This window comes from Apteryx rowi, unplaced genomic scaffold (genome assembly GCF_003343035.1).
Source record: "Apteryx rowi isolate R43461 unplaced genomic scaffold, aptRow1 scaffold_141, whole genome shotgun sequence".
In the NCBI taxonomy this organism is placed as follows: Eukaryota; Metazoa; Chordata; class Aves; order Apterygiformes; family Apterygidae; genus Apteryx; species Apteryx rowi.
Genome location: NW_020447653.1, coordinates 1,647,374 through 1,664,091, shown reverse-complemented (window position 1 = coordinate 1,664,091; position 16,718 = coordinate 1,647,374). Strand labels below are relative to the sequence as shown.

The window sequence follows — 16,718 nt, the reverse complement described above, 5'->3', positions numbered from 1 at the left end:
GCGACCCCGGGAGGGGGCGGCAGCTGCGGCACCCGCCTCAGGAAACCGGCGGGAAGCGCGGGGCCGCGGCGGCGACAACCAGCACCGTTATTTATGAAAAAAAGAAAAAGCGCTCAGGCAGCCGTCACCACCTTCGTCTAGAACAGCACGTTTAAAGCCCTGCAAACACCCGTCACCTGTCATCCACCACTGACGGCCTCCGCTGTTAAAAAGACTCCGGCCTAGTTAAAGCTGCATAGCTCTTCAACAGATTCACCATCGCCACTAATTTAAAACACACACCATCTCCGCACAAGGACAGGAGACAAGTTTTGAACCAGAACATAAAAGAAAGTTCAATAAGCTTTCTCAGTTTCTCCCAGAACAAACAAAACCATGTTTACAAGACCGTCAGGAAGGGTAGTTTTTATTTTTGGTTGAATAGGCCAATGGAGAACAACATCAGATGCACGTTCACAAGTGTTTGTGTAAGTCGATCAAAGACTCCACTAGTGTATTTTAGCAGCATGAACATTCCCAAGGAGTTAGGAGACCACAGCCAAGGACATGAAGTTTCACAATGAAGCCAGTCTGAGTACACGAGGTACTGCAGAAGGAGGATAGCTGTATTAAATTCACCAGGTTTCTCTTGTTTTTACCTAACCCTGTGCCACTTCTGTGGTCCATTATTGTTTGTTGTTCCAACTAGAGAAAGATGCACTAACATATTTCTTCTTCCAGTCTCCTTACCACTCAACTTTGCAATTTCTGAGCTTTTATTTTATAGTAAACAATAAACTGAATCGTTTGGTTAAGTCTCAATTCACCATTTTCAGACTCTGCTACAGAGCATGGATAGAGATGGCTTTAATAACAGTCTATGGAAAATAGACACATTCTCATCTTGAAGCATGGAACATCTGCCTCCCCAAATCTGTTCCGCCTTCCCAGGCAGCCAGATGAGCATACACTTCTCATCAGCTGAAATCACACCATTTCTTTAGGTTAGGGCCTCATATGCAAAGACAACACCACCTTAGCAACACATTTCTGGATTAATCCCTTTTATCTTCACCAGAGGAGGTGTGGCACAGAGTGTACGTTCCAAGTTACCTCCTAAAGCTTACAACATTTCTTTCACCGTTTTCCTCTACAGAAAAGTCACTTTGGTGACTTCAGTAAGACTGTACTGAAACAGACAATTGTTGGTGAGCACACAGTCACCTTTAAACACATAAGAACAGAGAAATAAAAAACAATTCACTAAGTTAGTAGCGGCAAAATCCCCAGGGGGAAAAAAAAAAAAGTACATCTCTATTGCATTTTGTTGTCAGACTGTTTGTTGTGTGTCTTTTACATCATAACTAGCCAGGTCCATTATAAAAAACAAGAAAGTAACCCTCAAATAAATAGATGTTGACACTAGTTGGACTTCAGGGGTGTTATAACTCATCATTTTTCCTGCTTTCTCCTCCAGCTTCTGTTTTCTTCTCTTTTTGGGACCCTGTGTAATGAAGTGAACTAAGTTATACATTGTAATAGTTTGACAGCACACAAAGTAGTGTTAAACGTCACTGACATTCATTAAATCTTGCGCTAAATTCTCAATCTGTGGTACATACATCATGGGAATGCTTTAGGGACCAGTATTCAGCTCTGAAGAGTTAGAGACATTACTGCCCTCCACCTGCTAGCTATTGCTGTCTTCAACACAGGACTGGCAGAAAAACATGCACGTGCACATGGACCCCCTAAGTGCCAAGCAGCATATATCATTTTAACAAAGATGGGCTTAAGCTAAGGGACTGGGCTATAAACTGGACCGACAGAGGCACCAAGCAGCTGATGAGGCAGGAGGCAGTGGTACATTATAACTCTGCACTGAGCAGAACAAAAAGTTAGGAACAGCAAGGAACCAAACTTCCATTTTCCTCTTTGCATAAATCCCAACCACTCAGCAGTCAGAGTTTCTGCCACATTAATGGCCTTCTATGTCTAAAAGACAGAAAAAAAAAATCACATGGACAGCCTGCATTCATAGCTACCAAGCACCAGGCTGTTAGCCAAACATGCACCCACCTGAGTCTGATCCAGGCTCATCATCTACTTTCTCAGCTGTAGGAGGTTCCTTGACTGGAGTGATATCCTCAGGTTTATCTATGTTTAAGGCAAAAAGAAATAACGCAAATGTCCAGGAAATGAGGTGCAAGGCATGTGACTAACAGTGAAGTCTTCAAACAAGCCAACTAAGGTGCCTCAGCAGGACAGTACTAATTCAGTCTCACAGTGGATCTCTGTAGGGGACTCAGAGAAACATCACAAAACTGTTCCTGATTTCTCACTGCCAGCTTTATGTCCCTAGAAGCCCTGGACCATCTAAGTCACCTTTAGAGCTGTAACAAGCAGGATCTCTTATTCAGGCCTAAGGAACAGGCTGGGAAGTCTTCTGATCAACAGCAGTCTAGATTTAAGAGAAACAGGTCACCCAGAACCTGAAGATCTTAAAAGTTCAGAAAACCAAAAGTCAAGTTCTTCATGTCCCAAGAGACATGAACAACTAGCAGGAGGATCAGTTCATCTTCAGATTAGCTACTGTCCACTTCTTTACCCTCCCTTTTACTGAAGGCAGAGATGTGTTACACATAGTAATTACAAGTAAGGCAATGCTGCCCACCCCCTTCCTTACCTTCATGTTTCCCCTCCGTGGGAGGGATAGTGTTCTCACTCTCAGACGTTACTGTAGCATTCTTGCCTGAATCGGGTTTTGTGGTGTTCTTCTCCTTTCTGGGTTTGGGTTTTGCAAACTTGGCCTTATTCAAAAGGTACTGCACTTCCCTGTCCAGGGCTGCTATCTTGAGCTCTATATCCTTGGACAGCAGGACAGGTTTCTCAGCAGGAGAGAGCTTGTTCTGTTCAGCCAGTGTCTCATTTTTCCACACCTGGGGTGGGGGAAAGAGGTGCTTTTTGGTACTTCTTGGTTCTACAAACCACAGTACATCACACTATCTTAAAATCACTGTTCCTAGGCCTCCTAATTTACTCAGGGTAGCACTGTTCCCTGCTGCATTTCTTCCAGCTTCTTAGTTATCCCAGGCATAAGACAAAAAGAAACAGAACAAAAAACAATAGCTACTTTTAAAACTGTATGCAGCCAGATTACTCGGCTACAGCATTCCTCCTGGAGACAGCTGTCCACATGCAACACAAGAATCATTATTTCCCCAAAACAGTCTGGGGTCAAGCTGAGGATTAGAAGACATTGAAACACAAAAAAGGTTTGCTAGAGGTATGGAAACCAGACATGCAGGCTCTATTCCCTGACCTTGAGTGAAAGTACACCTATTACTTGGGACAGGAAGCACAACTCAAACAGCCCCCCCCCCCCCAACAATCATTCAGTTCTTTATTACCGTTGTTTCATTGATTGCTTTTTCCAGTGTACTCAGTTCCACTTCTGTGAATATCTGGTCAGACTCTGGAATCATTCGGGCTCCCCTCAAAGATTAAAAAAACAGAGTTTCTTTTTGTGTAACCAAACAGACCACAAATGGGCAACAATTAGTGTTTTCAATTCCAATAATAAAAATAGTCACTGCACACCAATTACCAATTACTGCGTTTTACATTTGCGCCTCTTACATCTGCAGGAAACAAAGATGAAGAGGCCTAAATCAATCTCTGGGTGCTAGGAATGGGATACAGAACCAGCAAATGCAGCTACCACAGAAGCAGGACAACAGGGAAGATTTAAAAAAAAAAAAAGTCCACAGGGATAGATCTGCCCAGAAACAGCATGCAGAGCATTAGACACTTCCTGTTCTTCCAGCTTAAACAGGGTTTGCATGCTTCCCTTGAATGCTGTAGAACCAATCACTAAGAAACAGTTTTGGCCTCCTTGCCTTGGGAGTACTAGAATTTTCAGACCACATTCCACTTGAATTGGCTGGTCAAAGTTCTGCTGGCATCTCTTATGTGATCAGCCACACAACTCTTCTTCCTAACAACTTGTTCTTACTTGAGGAAGATGCTCGAGTGGTTCAGCAGACTGTCCAGAGCAGCCAGGCGTTCTGGCCACTTTCTCCTTTCCTCCACACGGAAAAAGAGGTTCCTACAAAGCTTTTTCAGCTCTAAAAGCTTGTCTTTCAGCTCCTGCAAATGGGGGAGAGGAGAAAAAAAGAAAATTAGTTTACCCAGTGTCTAACCTCTTTCCCCATAGTAACATTGTAAGCCCCAGAAGTCAAAACTGCAAGTTTTTGTAGTCCTCTACCAAATGTATTATTTCCAAATAGTAAAGCAAGAGTCACATGACTAAAAACTTTATGTAGAATCAACAGGTTTCTGCCGAAGCTATTCGGGACCATGCATGCACATGTGACTGGAAGAACGAGGTCTTATTGAGTGCATAATGCACTAAGGAGGCAAAGAGTTTTCAAGAACCAGATTACAGAGGACCGAAAATGGATCACTACTGTCATCCTACATGGAGATGTCTATGTCAATTATAGCAGACTTATCTTGACTACACACAACAGTACCTTAGTTGCAGCTGCATAGCCCTCCTCCTCCATCCAATTGGAAGCTTCGCTAAGCTTTCTGGAGATTTCTTCTCTCTGCTCCTCTGTAGAGACAAGCTGATATTCCTCTTGGTAAAGCTTGTCCTGAAAAGAACAAAGTAACCTCCCTTTAAAAACCACTGACTGTGGAAGCATAAACAACCAGGTCACCCACCTGCAGCTGGGCTTCACTGTGGACTCTTGGGGTGCTCTACACACTGACCAGGAGATTCTAATTTAACCCCACAAATCTAAGCTCTTGCTCTTAGCATTACCAGACATGGTATATGATGGTAAAGCTGCAACAACCATAATTTCACACTCACTTAACATTAACTACCCTTTTCTCTGCAACAGCCTTTGAGCAGCCATAATTTCTTTACAGCCAGTGTGAGTGTTCCAAAACTCACAGGCAACTGTACATCAAGTATAYGAGAAACCTGAAATTTAACTTGTTAGACAACTTGAAGTGTTCATTCTATCTTGAGGAAACCTCCCTACTCCACATGGGCTTGGATAAGCCTAACACCAGTAGAAAATGTGACTGAAAGACAAGAACTGGGCTCTTCAAAGCAGCCTTCCCCTACCCCAGCCCAAACACAATTCCCCTGCATCCAGATCAGTCAAAGTACACAAGCCACTTCTACCTGCCTTCCAGGAGGTCTCATTTCTTTTATATCCCTCTTACCTGGGTCTCAAAGATGAACGACTCCAAGCTGTTGGCCGATTTTTCTCTTTCCTGTTTTTCTAGATCTCTGACTGTCAAATCCTGGAGTCTAACACATGAACAGAGCAGAAATCAAAGGTAATCAGTGCCTTTAGATGAGCACAACATTATCTACATCAGTTTCTGAGGATAGTAGCACTTTGAGTGATCACCATTCCGCAATCATCTATCTCTAAGCCAGGGAGGTGACAGGTGGGAAATAGACCTAAATCAAGTGACAGAGAGAGTAGAGAACTCTAGTTTTGAAACCGCCACACTCAAGAGCTTAGCTATTTAAAGCCAGAAACACCCTTTGATTCAAGAAACTCAGTAGCACTATGACAAACATTACTATTTGCATCATGTTCCTTTGGCTGTTGCCTCCTCTTCCACCAAGAGCTATGGTAGGTTGAGTGTGACCTCTAGCTTAACTACTGCAATCTCAGAATGCAGACACATGCACCACTACAATTCAGAGTTGCCAGCATCTGCCCTGGAGACATTTTCCCCTGGTTCACGTTAAATAGCTGCCAAGGGCGGGGAGCTAATCTAAGAAAGATCAGTACAGGCAGCAGGGATCAAAGCAGGCCTGTTTTACACTGTACAAATCTGCTTAAGGAGTATGAATAGTGTAATTTTTGTATAGGGAATTGAGCTCAATTATAAAGCATATTTTGAAACCATCACTTCCTCTAGTCCCACAGCAATTCACTCCCTTCATCGCTTAGCACACAACAATTTCAAACATACTTTTTCACTGAGCTTTTCAGCTCATCCTCCAATGGATCAAGCACATCATTTACATCCAGTTCCATGGTGATCTCATGCACAAGCTTCTGCTTCTTGGGTGCTTTGATCTTTTTCTCTTCCTCCGTTTTGGTATCTGTACTGTCACCAGAACTTTTGGACAGTTCTTCCTCTTTCACAGATTCTCTGTTCTCTTTGGGATCCTGTAAAAGACAAAATACATTTTCAGATAAAGGGACAGATTTGCATCACCTTCCAAATAGTCTGAAAAATGCTTCTCATGCAGCTGAATTCAAAGGACCTTTTACCCAAAAATACAGAGAGAGTTAAGAACAAAACTCAGTCATGTCTGCAGGACAAGACTGGAAGCATCCATGAAGATATTTCTGTAGGAACAGTGTGGAAACCTGTATGCAGACAGGGTACTTACCTACCCTATTCTCAAAAAGGAATAAAGGACAAAGAGAGGCTTGCAGAGAAAAGAGATTTGTTTCTTGCAACTGAAACCAAACAAAGCAACTCTTTCCAAGATAGGGCATTGACAGGGAAAAGCTTTCCTGAACACCGAGCACTGGAAGATGATAGGAATTTTATTTCTTCCAAACATGCCTTTCAAGCACCAAAGCCACAGTTGCATTCCTTCAATCTGCTGCTTACCTGAGACTCCGATTTCTCTCCTTCCTCCTTTTTCTGTGACTCTGATTTTGGAGGAACAGCTTCTGTTTTGTCTTGACCTGGAGGTGGTGACTGCTGTTTCTCCTCTCCCTGCTCTTCACCAGCATCTTCTGCACTGCTTTTCTGGTCTTGTTTCTCACCCTGCTCTTCTTTAGCACTTTCTGCTAGGCTCTCTTCTTCTTCCTGGTCACCACAGGTAAGTAAAGGGGGAACAAAAGCACTGTTTTTACATAGAAATTCCATGCAAATACTTCACCAAACAGATATTCTATGCAAAGTTGCATGTATGAAATTCAGTGCTCACTCTGACTGCAGCCATTAGTGAGGGAGCATGCTAGGTGGGCTAGAGTTAGAATATAACTAAGAACCACTTCAATGCAGGACATGACTCCATGACAAGGAGCATTCATCTCACTGGAAGGGAAGCGAATCACTCTGCCAGCACAACAACAGCTGTGCCTACATGGCCCAGAAAGCAAGGAGCCTGCTATCATCYGCATTGACAACACAGACAGAAGCCTGTCCATACAACAATTGTCCTAATGTAGAAAGAAGAGATTTCACCAGAAACAAGTCCAGCCCATAATGCCAGTCCACCCATTGCTGGATTTGCCAGCAAAAGGCCACAAGTTTCTTTAAATACATGCCACATGAAGCTCAGAGGAATACAGCACTTTCTGAAAAATACATATTTAAAATTCTGACAACCTGCCAGACACCATTAATTCTGCTCACAGGCACCACTGCCTCCTTAGCAGCCAAAGCAAGACCCAGGGGTTCCCCCTTAAACACGAGGGCCAGCACCCTGGGGCTCACCTGAACTGAGTCCGTCAGGTTCTCTCCAGTCTCTGGTGTAGGGCCACCACCCCCAAACAGGCTTGAGATGGTGTTTCCAAGTTCTGTTGGAGAGAAACAAAAATTCCAGAACATCATCAAAGCAGCCTGTGCAAAAGGAGGAGGAAGGCCATCTTCAGCTCTCAGTTCTTCCCTTCACAAACGCAGTAATTACCAAGAAGTTCCCTAACAGGTTAGCTATATATACACTGCAGAAACTCACCCTTCCCTTGACTTCACCTTGTTCCTTTTGCATACACACACACACACACAGAGTGGGACCTCCATCTCTGTAAGAACATGGCCTGGAATTTATTACTTCAGTTAAAAAACTTCAAGCTTCAACCTATGACTGCATTAGCAACCCCTGCATCTCTCCTTCATCTCCATATAAGTAGATTTCCACCTCCCTTTCTATAGAGAAATCTTTGCTCTTGCTTCAGAACCTGGACAATGCAAAGCACAGATCAGCGGCATCACAGCCCAGACAGCCAGAAAAGAGAATGCTGCAGGGCTATGGATGTAGGACTTTCCTTCAGGACAGTCCTCCTGAAATGAGCAGCTGTAGCTGAACAAGGAAGAAACAACTCTTATTTTTCAAGTCGCAATGCATGCCATAGTCACCTTAGGAGTGTATGACATCTCAGACAGAGCTCCTTGCAGCACCCAGCAGCCACTTGCAAAGGGCTTTTAGGTATTTTGGAGCTGTAAACATAATCAGAGGCTACAGTTAACTGCCCATTTCCCCACCTCCTCTCCTCCCCCCCTCCACCCAGTACACGACTCTTGCTCTGCTCAAAGAAGTGGGATGCTTGTAGTTATCCCAGCTACTGCAGTTAACACAAAAGAGTATGAATATCAAAGTTCAGCATTTACTTGTCAGCGTTGATTCCTCTTCCAGCTTGTCTTCCACCAAGGTCTCAAACACAGATTCCACCTTGGAGAGATAAACAAGGAGTTAGATATAAGCAGGGACCTCCACTACCATAGACAGTGACAGAACTGGGGAAGTGAACAAGCTGACAAGCATCACAACAGGATCTTACCCGATCAAGACTTAGTACTCCACTCTCATCCATGTTGAAGTGAGCTTTGATGCCTTTGGACTCATAATCTGGGTGCTTCTTGAAACTGTCCCCAACTCCCTTTAGCCTCACAGTAGTCAGATTCAAAGATCCAAAAATCCTGATGATACAAAGACAAAAGCAGAAAGAGAAAACTTTTAAGAAAATGATGCTGCAGAGCAGCTAACCACTTCTCACATTCATGTTTGCAGTGCTTGATAACTGCACAAAGCAAGTCACCAGTACTTTTGGTTTGCTAAAGCACAAACAAGTTGGAGAACAGATCTGCAAATATGTACCGGCTGCTAGCCAGATACATAGGCCTGCCTGCCTATGAACTTTTCCAGCTAGGCATATTGCACTGTCACTGAGCTGTTCATTCAGATGCTTGTCCCAACCCACCGCATGTCATCCTGGTTCAGGAAAGACAGATCTCCATAGTTGACATAGAACTCAAAGTCATCCGTGTAGCGGTTGAAGGTGATAACTTTGCGCTGTGGATAGGGCGCCATGCGCTGGAACAAAATCCTCTTGTTATGCTTCAAACTCTTGGATTTATCATCCTCCTCAACTTCACGAGTGAACTCCACCTGCATCATGCATGTAAAGTAAGAGTCRGACAAGTACAAACCTCTTCCTCCACAGTTTCCAAGGTCAGAGGGTCCCGCAGCATTTGGCTGCTGTACCTCACGGGGGAAGCTGGAGGACAGGTTAAGCATTTCTCTACAGATGTGTCTAAATTCCTACAGTCATCTAAGGACTTGTTAGATGTAGCACTTCTATTATACTGAAGACTTTCTTCTGCTTTATTAGATTGGCAGAAAGGTCTCCATAGCTTCCTTACTCCAAAAAAATTACAGAAGTTTACCTGGAATGTTTCCTCCCAAAATAGCCCAGTTTACCCATACCTTGCCCAAGAGAAAGCAAGTAAAGGGTTACCTGGATAGGAAACACAGCCGCATCCCGAACAACAAAAGGCTTCACCTTAAAGGCTTTGCTTAGAGCAGCTGCCTGGTACACTGCACCCATAGCAGCAGCCTCATCTGCATTGATATTCTTGCCCAGTTCTTCTCTATGAAGTGAAAAGCAAGAGACATAAGCTTTGCAGCCACTGGCATGAACAATAATTTGTCAATAGGAGACAGACTAGAAGGGGGCCTCACATACTCACTTGCCCACAGCTTTCAGCAAAACCTCCTGCACTTTGGGGACCCGTGTGGCACCGCCAACTAGTATCACCTGGTCAATTCCACCCTAGGGATTGGAAACAGTCACCTTGTCTTGAGAAAGCAATTTTGGAAAGCTAAGTTCAGGGCTTCCTTACGCTCTTTCCCCAGTTGCCACACACTGATGTGCTTTGAGAATAACCATGCTACATCTTGCAGTCCCAATGCCAGGATGAGGAACCTGGAACCAAGCCTATCAAACAGGGATGATATGGCTGCTGCTCAGTGTCACCTGAAATATGGGACTTTATTCAGAAATAGTTGAGCAGACTACAGTTTATGTCAGAGCAGCCAAGGACTCAGAGAGCAAGCCAGACCAGGAAAAAAAAAAAAAAAGAAGAATAGAAAAAAGGAAACATGGACTCTAAGAGGTGATTCAGTGTCTTGCATCGAATACCAGAGTCAAAAGACGCTCAGGAATGTCCTGGCACCTTGAAATGTAAGCATTTAAGAATGTAATGAGTCTCTCCAAAGGGCTGCATCACATTTGGGTTCAACTGTAGTCAGCCACAGGGCTTCTGAAGGGAGTGCTCAAGGCAGAAGCCTGAACAGCAGTAATTCTGTTTCCAGGCAGTTTGAGATAAAACTTCAAAACAGAAACCAGAACCAGCATCCACGACAAAAAGAAGACACCAGTATTAAAAACCTCCAACCCAAGAGCAGAGATTCTGTAATAGGAACAAAACCCTCATCCAACTCCTTTGTTTCTGATGGCTAGCGCAGAGAACCACAACAGACTCCTGTTTGACACTACAGCAAGTAACTTCTTTGCAGCGCCAACACTGCACTCTATTATGGTAGCAGGCATCCGTACATCTCAGCAGTGCTGATACCATGTCAAATAGACAATCACTGATGCTCTGATCGTGACATGACAGCAGTTCCATACATGGAAACATCAGGCTTCTTAATGCATTCCTAAACCTACCAGGTTCATCTCTGCGCTGCTCAAAGCCTGCTGCACCGGTCCTGGGACTCGTTGGAACAAGTCAGAGCACAAATCCTCAAACTCTTGCCTTGAGACCTTGGCCTTGAAGTCAATGTCATCCAGTAGTCCCTCAATCTGGCAGGAAAAAACAGCCAGCATAACATTTTTCATGGAGCATTCTCCAAGCAACATCTTTGCCTGACTTGCCTGGGGTACGGAAAGTTCCAGCTCTGTTAATGTACCTGGGACCTGACTGCACTCCATCTGAACCCTACCATTGCTAAGGTGATGAGAGGAACAGAAGACATAGGGCTCTGGATATAACAGATGAGCTTCTCTCAGACCCCATGAAAGTTTATTTATCAGATTTAACATGACTAACTCCCATCCAATCCATCCATTTAAATCACTAATGGTACTATGTGGACAAAAATTTAGAGGAAACCCAAATGCCACCATCTCTGAAGAGCAGAAACGATGCTTTTCAGCATACTGACACTGCAGAGGGATAGTGCTCCTACATACTTGTCCTTATCCCACCCCCCACTGAGTCCTAAAGAAGCTGGAAACCCTGCAGCACATCTTCAGACCTGTGCCATGTGGTCAGCATTTGCACTCAGGACAGTTTTCAGACGGTTGGCCTCCTTCAATAGTTTGGCCATGGCCCGGGGATTCTTTCGGACATCTTTTGAAGGCTGCTGATCATTGAAGAGTTTTGCCAAATAATCCCGGAGCCGAAGCTCCATCTCTAAACCTCCAAGAGTACGATCAAACCTGAGCAAAAGAAAGAAAAAATCATAAGCTAAAACAAGTTGAAAATAAACCTCATTTATTATTTTACAAATATGCAGAGCAGAAAGCAGTCAAAAGTAGCTGTAGTGCCACCAGCTGTGAATGATTATGAAAGACCAACAGCTGTTCCAAAAATAACATTGCATCAACCAAGAAGAGAGAGAGTCACCATGACAATAGCTTTTAAACATGCAACTTCAAAATGCGTATGATAAAGGCCTGATTGCTAAGCATGTCAAACAGCTGAGAAGCCGAAGGATAACAGTCTCAGGTCCCTGGAATTTTTTTTAGAAATAGTAGTATAAATGTTTTAGAGTTAAAATTGCTGGGATAGATATGCACAGCACTCCTCTCCTTAACTGATAACACGTAGCTGCACTGTATTTTCATTCATATTCCACTATGTCAAACTGACATACTGTATTTCTATAAAATTAAATGAAATAGAATTATACTAAAATGGCTTAAGGCTATTAAAAAATCCAACCATAAAACAGACTAAGCATACTGGTTAATCCCTCCCCCAGCCTTCTGTAACTTCTCAGTTACCTTCCGCACAAGACAGYGATACCAGAATTATTAGTAACTTGAGCCCTTCCGCTCTAAATGCTTCCCACTCCGTTATCCGAGTTACCATGTTTAAGTCTTGCTGCAAAAGTCCACATTTAAAAGAGACTGTGAAACAAGTGGTTTCTTTCCTGATATCATGAGTTTCACAAAACCCACAGGTGAATTCTTACCCAATACCCTGGACCTGCAACTGAGGTTGGGTTCCCGAGTCCTTAGTTTTCACCGTCTGATATGTAACAATAGTACAAACAGTGCTTCCTGCTCCCATGTCATAAAACATGATAGTCTGAAAAGAGAAGTTGGGACAGTGAAGCAGAAATGCCTGGATATCCCCCACGAATAAAAAAAGAATCTGTGGCTTTCCAAGTTTGATACAGGTCAAGACTATCCGCTCACTGAATTGGCTTTATATCGTATGACAGAGCAGCAGGACTCAGGCTTTGATCAAACTAAAGATGTTCACTGTCAGACTTGATACAAGAAGAAAAGAAAATCCTTTTCACCCATTCTACAGTGCAGGAAACAAAGCTTTGCTCTTTAAAAGTTTCTTAAACCTCAGGAAAAATTAAGTATTTCAGAGTCAATTCCTTACAAGATGACTAATGTTTCTCCCCCCACTCCCAGCCAAAAGGCAAGGAACAAACACAGGTTTACAGAATGGGAACTGGAAATCCTAAATTGCAGCCATCTGCCCTTCACTCTGGAAGCTTTCAGCCACAGAAGCATTTCAAAAATTAGCTATACTTTTCCACACCATGGCTCTCCCATGGTATTCAGATAGGGTTTTATCTTTTCATCTTGCTGATGCACGTACAAAAACAAAAGAGACTGGTTAAACAGCAAAGCCCACTTCCTTACAGTTAAGTCATTTCTGAGTGTATCTGCAGCACTTTCCCCCCAACACGCACACGCACAGGATTCTCTGCATCTCCCAACTGCACATACCTGTGCAGTGGCATTGATGTCTTTCCTCCTAAAAACTCCGTAGTTCAACGCTACAGCAGTGTTGTCATTGATCAGCTGCAGAACTTTCAAGTCAGCCATGCGAGCAGCGTGCAGAACCGCCCTCCTCTCTGCCTGGTTGAAGTAGGCAGGAACAGTGATCACTGCATCCTTGATGGGCTGCTCTGAAAGAGTTGAAGGGAACATGTTTTTCATTGGTGCAGCCATGCACAGAGACTCATAACAGGGTGATGGTAGCAAAGCCAGAGACTCCAAGATAAAACCCCTACATGAATCAATCCTGAAGCAGCATCAGCAACCAGGATCATTGAAGCTGAATCTGTTTGTCTCCTGTTGAAACCAAACAGACTTTGTAGATTCTCACAAAGCAGTGAGGCTACTGACATTTCTTTTGTGTGCTGAAATTACTCAGCCTTAAATTAAGATGCCTTAAATTTCAGCAAATACGATCTTCATAGAACCTTACTTTATCAATGGATTAAGTTTACTCTCTAGACTAAAAAGTCTTTGAACTGACTTTGGTATTACTAAGTGAACAATACTTTTTGCTCTTTTATTGTAGTTCAACCTTGGCAGTAAGTCTCCATCCAGACCAGTTACAACATGGACAGGAACAGAGCAATTTCCACCTCTCCCTACACAAGCTATCAATGTGCCTCAGCTCTAGTCACACTGTAGGAATGAGAGAACATCTTAYTCTTTCTCCAGAGACTGCCAGTAAGGGTCCTTCAGTGCAAGAGTGGGTGGGATCTGGCCTGTCCACAATCAACAGCATCAAGCCTCCAAATTCTCATCATATGAGAGACAGATGATAGCTTGATAGTTCCTAAGTCCTGCTTACAAGCTAAAGCTCAAGATACCCAAAATCCTATCTGCAAAGTTCTGTGGGTTTTCAGATTCCTCCTATCTACATTCAAATCCTTTAATATATACATGAACATACACATGCACAGATACTGTAAGAAACACCTAAATCTTCCCAACCTGCAAATTCTTCAGCCAGACCACGTGAATAGTTCAAGACCATTCCCAGCATCTCCTCTGGAGAATACTGCATCGTTCTGCAAGAAACAAACAGGAAAGAAAATTACAGTAGTCAGCTGTAGAAGTCCAGTAGCAGAATTCCCACCCATAAGGAACCCAGAAGTAGTCACTTACTGGGATAGCTTGAAGATAACTGTCTGTCTCCTCTCATCCTTCACCAGTTCATGTTCTGGGAATCGTGATCGGTACAGTGCCACTTGGGGGTTATCAATATGCTTACCCAGCAGATCCTGAAAGTATCTGAATGCCACCTTGGGGCTCCTTATTGACTACGGAAAGAAAAAGCAAGTCACCCAACTAGACTTCTTCAGCTCTGCTGCTGTCAGATAAACTCCTCTTATTCCACACATTGAACAGCTCTTGCTATRGGAGTTTGGAAGGCACACAAAGAACCAATACAGAAAGCCAGTAAAACACCACATGGATTAAGACAAAAAAGTAAAGATGAAAAATAAAACTTCCTAACTCAGATATCTATCATGAAAGACCCAAAAGAGGGAAAATATAATCTGTGCACAGAAATTGCATTTGGCGTATTGAGGAGCAAGAGCTCTTACCATTCCTAGTGCGCTATCACCGAAGAGACGCTCATTTTCTTTCAAGGAAACAGCCACAGGAGTTTTCCTCCGTGACTCCCTATGTAGGAAGAGATGGATAAAACAATTGATAGAGGTGGCCATCAATACAGCGTTCCTAGTGAGGATGGGGAGTGTTTTTGATTTTGATAGACTAAAGAAAGATGCTCAGATACCACCTACTGAGAAGAAGGCCAGCCTCCATGAACCTGAAGGGCTGCAATAGCAGCCTCTCCCTTCAGAGCTTTCATGCCTGCTGATGTTCCTCATGACAAGGGCAAGTAACATGCTTAACTGAAACTTGGACAGCCACCCTTCAAACTAACAATCACTATCGTGGGCAAATTACATGTTTTCCCGTAGCTCTAGGGAACCTACCAGAGGGGACTCATTCCTGCTCCAATCCAAGCATTAAAACACTGGGATGATTATTTCACTATGGTAACTATTAAATGGCTTCAAGTGCCTACAAAGTTCAGAAATACCTCRGCATATTATTCACTTCTGAATGCCTCATAACATGCTATCAATCCTCTAACATAAGGCTACCAAAAAAAAAAACCCACCAGCTTTCTATGAACAAGGCAAGCTCACCAACAATTTTCTGGAAAGTGCTGCTTCATAATCAGACAAGATCTGCTTTATTTTTTTTTCCTCCCCTAGTGAGCAAAGTGAGACAGTTCCCTCTTTCTATCAATGACTGCCAAGTTTCAGGGAGCTGGGTGAAAGATCCATTTATTATCTGTCAGAGCCTAGACTCCCGGAAAGCGAGGATGTTCCTGATAGTACATCCTCTCCCAACTGCGATTTTTTTCAATGCAGTGTCTCAGGGACTGGCCGGAGAAGCAAAGTGAAAGAAGAGTTTTATTTGCTTCACAAATGACTATGGGTTCTGGACAGCTRCAATAAAACAAAATAGTCTATCCATTCCCTTATGGAGAACTGAGAATAAGGCTTCTTATCTGAATATGTAGAAACGTGATATTACATCCTTTTACAGTTGGATCATGACACATTCTTAATTATACAGACTTTGAGTTACTTGCTTAGAAGACCCCTAAAGTGCAAGAGAGCACCTCTAAGGTAAGGCAAAATCTGAATTGCTGCCTTGGAGAGCACTAAAGTCACACAATCCTAAATTAGATGCTGCGGTTATTCTGCTTACAACACACAAACAGCATTAATTAAAACTCTCCATTGTTGCAAATTATTAACTCAGAGCATTTACAAGGACACTTCAAACTCCAAGAAATAAGACAGAACAAGACACCCATAAACACGGGTGAGCAGCAGCCCACCACATTTCATCTTCCCGCCACTTAATCTCAACACACGGATATACTGAAGAATAGTTGCTGTTTACTTGTTTAAGACAATCTCCATTGGCACACCAGGTTTCACAATGGCTATCTTCATGGATTCGCTGCCCATATCCACCGACATCACAGCCAGAGACTCTGCAACACGTGAGGAAAAAAGACACATGAATGAACACACCTACTTTGCAGAAAAATAACCCTTTTCCCACTAGACAAGTGTCTTTAGGAAGATTACAAAGCAAGGCAAAGAGTTCTTCAGGGACTAGGAGCTGCAGGACGCTAACGAAACACCAAGTGGGGCTCAGGCAGCTCCAAGACAAGAAGGCTAGAGCGACCCCAGTTGCTCGCGATGCTCGGTCTTCCCCGAGCATCCTAGGGAGCCGCCGGGAAGCTCACCCGCGGGGTGCCTGCGCCGGCCCACTGCCGCCCGAGCTTCGCTAACACGAGGGGAACGAAAGGCTTCGCGGGACAGGCACGGCCCCCGGCTGCCTGTCGGCGTTCCCAAAGCCAGCGCGCCGAGGCACCCAGCGGCCGGGCCCAGCAAGGGGGGGGGGGGGGGGACGGGACGGGACGGGACTGGGCGCGCCGCCGGGCCCGGCGCGGCAGGGACAGCGCGGGGCCGCCCGCCGCAGCCCCAGCTCGGCCGCACGTACCTATTTCCGGCAGGCAGCAGGACAGCAGCAGCCAGGCCAGCGTCCACCAGGGCACCTGCGCCATCCTCGTCGCCGCGGCGGCCCGCCTCC

General features: G+C 44.1%; 1 protein-coding gene across 3 annotated transcripts in view; it reads right to left on the bottom strand.

The window, feature by feature from the left end:
• LOC112962034 (hypoxia up-regulated protein 1) overlaps positions 1-16,710 on the bottom strand; it is a 29,108-nt gene extending 12,398 nt beyond the window's left edge. Inside the window, exons 1-24 of one of the 3 annotated variants that reach the window (XM_026057868.1) lie at positions 16,629-16,710; positions 16,020-16,113; positions 14,639-14,717; positions 14,196-14,350; positions 14,022-14,098; positions 13,020-13,201; positions 12,245-12,360; positions 11,303-11,486; positions 10,713-10,847; positions 9,730-9,812; positions 9,498-9,630; positions 8,961-9,148; positions 8,541-8,679; positions 8,371-8,431; positions 7,477-7,559; positions 6,643-6,843; positions 5,989-6,188; positions 5,221-5,308; positions 4,515-4,637; positions 3,995-4,128; positions 3,390-3,474; positions 2,666-2,918; positions 2,059-2,136; positions 391-1,974 (exon numbers count right to left, since the gene is read on the bottom strand). In XM_026057868.1, coding sequence (XP_025913653.1) covers positions 1,958-1,974; positions 2,059-2,136; positions 2,666-2,918; positions 3,390-3,474; positions 3,995-4,128; positions 4,515-4,637; positions 5,221-5,308; positions 5,989-6,188; positions 6,643-6,843; positions 7,477-7,559; positions 8,371-8,431; positions 8,541-8,679; positions 8,961-9,148; positions 9,498-9,630; positions 9,730-9,812; positions 10,713-10,847; positions 11,303-11,486; positions 12,245-12,360; positions 13,020-13,201; positions 14,022-14,098; positions 14,196-14,350; positions 14,639-14,717; positions 16,020-16,113; positions 16,629-16,692 — 2,952 coding nt within the window. In that variant the 5' untranslated portion in view covers positions 16,693-16,710 and the 3' untranslated portion in view covers positions 391-1,957. Of the gene's footprint in view, positions 1-390; positions 1,975-2,058; positions 2,137-2,665; positions 2,919-3,389; positions 3,475-3,994; positions 4,129-4,514; positions 4,638-5,220; positions 5,309-5,988; positions 6,189-6,642; positions 6,844-7,476; positions 7,560-8,370; positions 8,432-8,540; positions 8,680-8,960; positions 9,149-9,497; positions 9,631-9,729; positions 9,813-10,712; positions 10,848-11,302; positions 11,487-12,244; positions 12,361-13,019; positions 13,202-14,021; positions 14,099-14,195; positions 14,351-14,638; positions 14,718-16,019; positions 16,114-16,628 lie in introns of those variants that run through there. The other 2 variants (XM_026057867.1, XM_026057866.1) reach the window with 2 other exon arrangements.
• Positions 16,711-16,718: the final 8 nt, after the last annotated feature.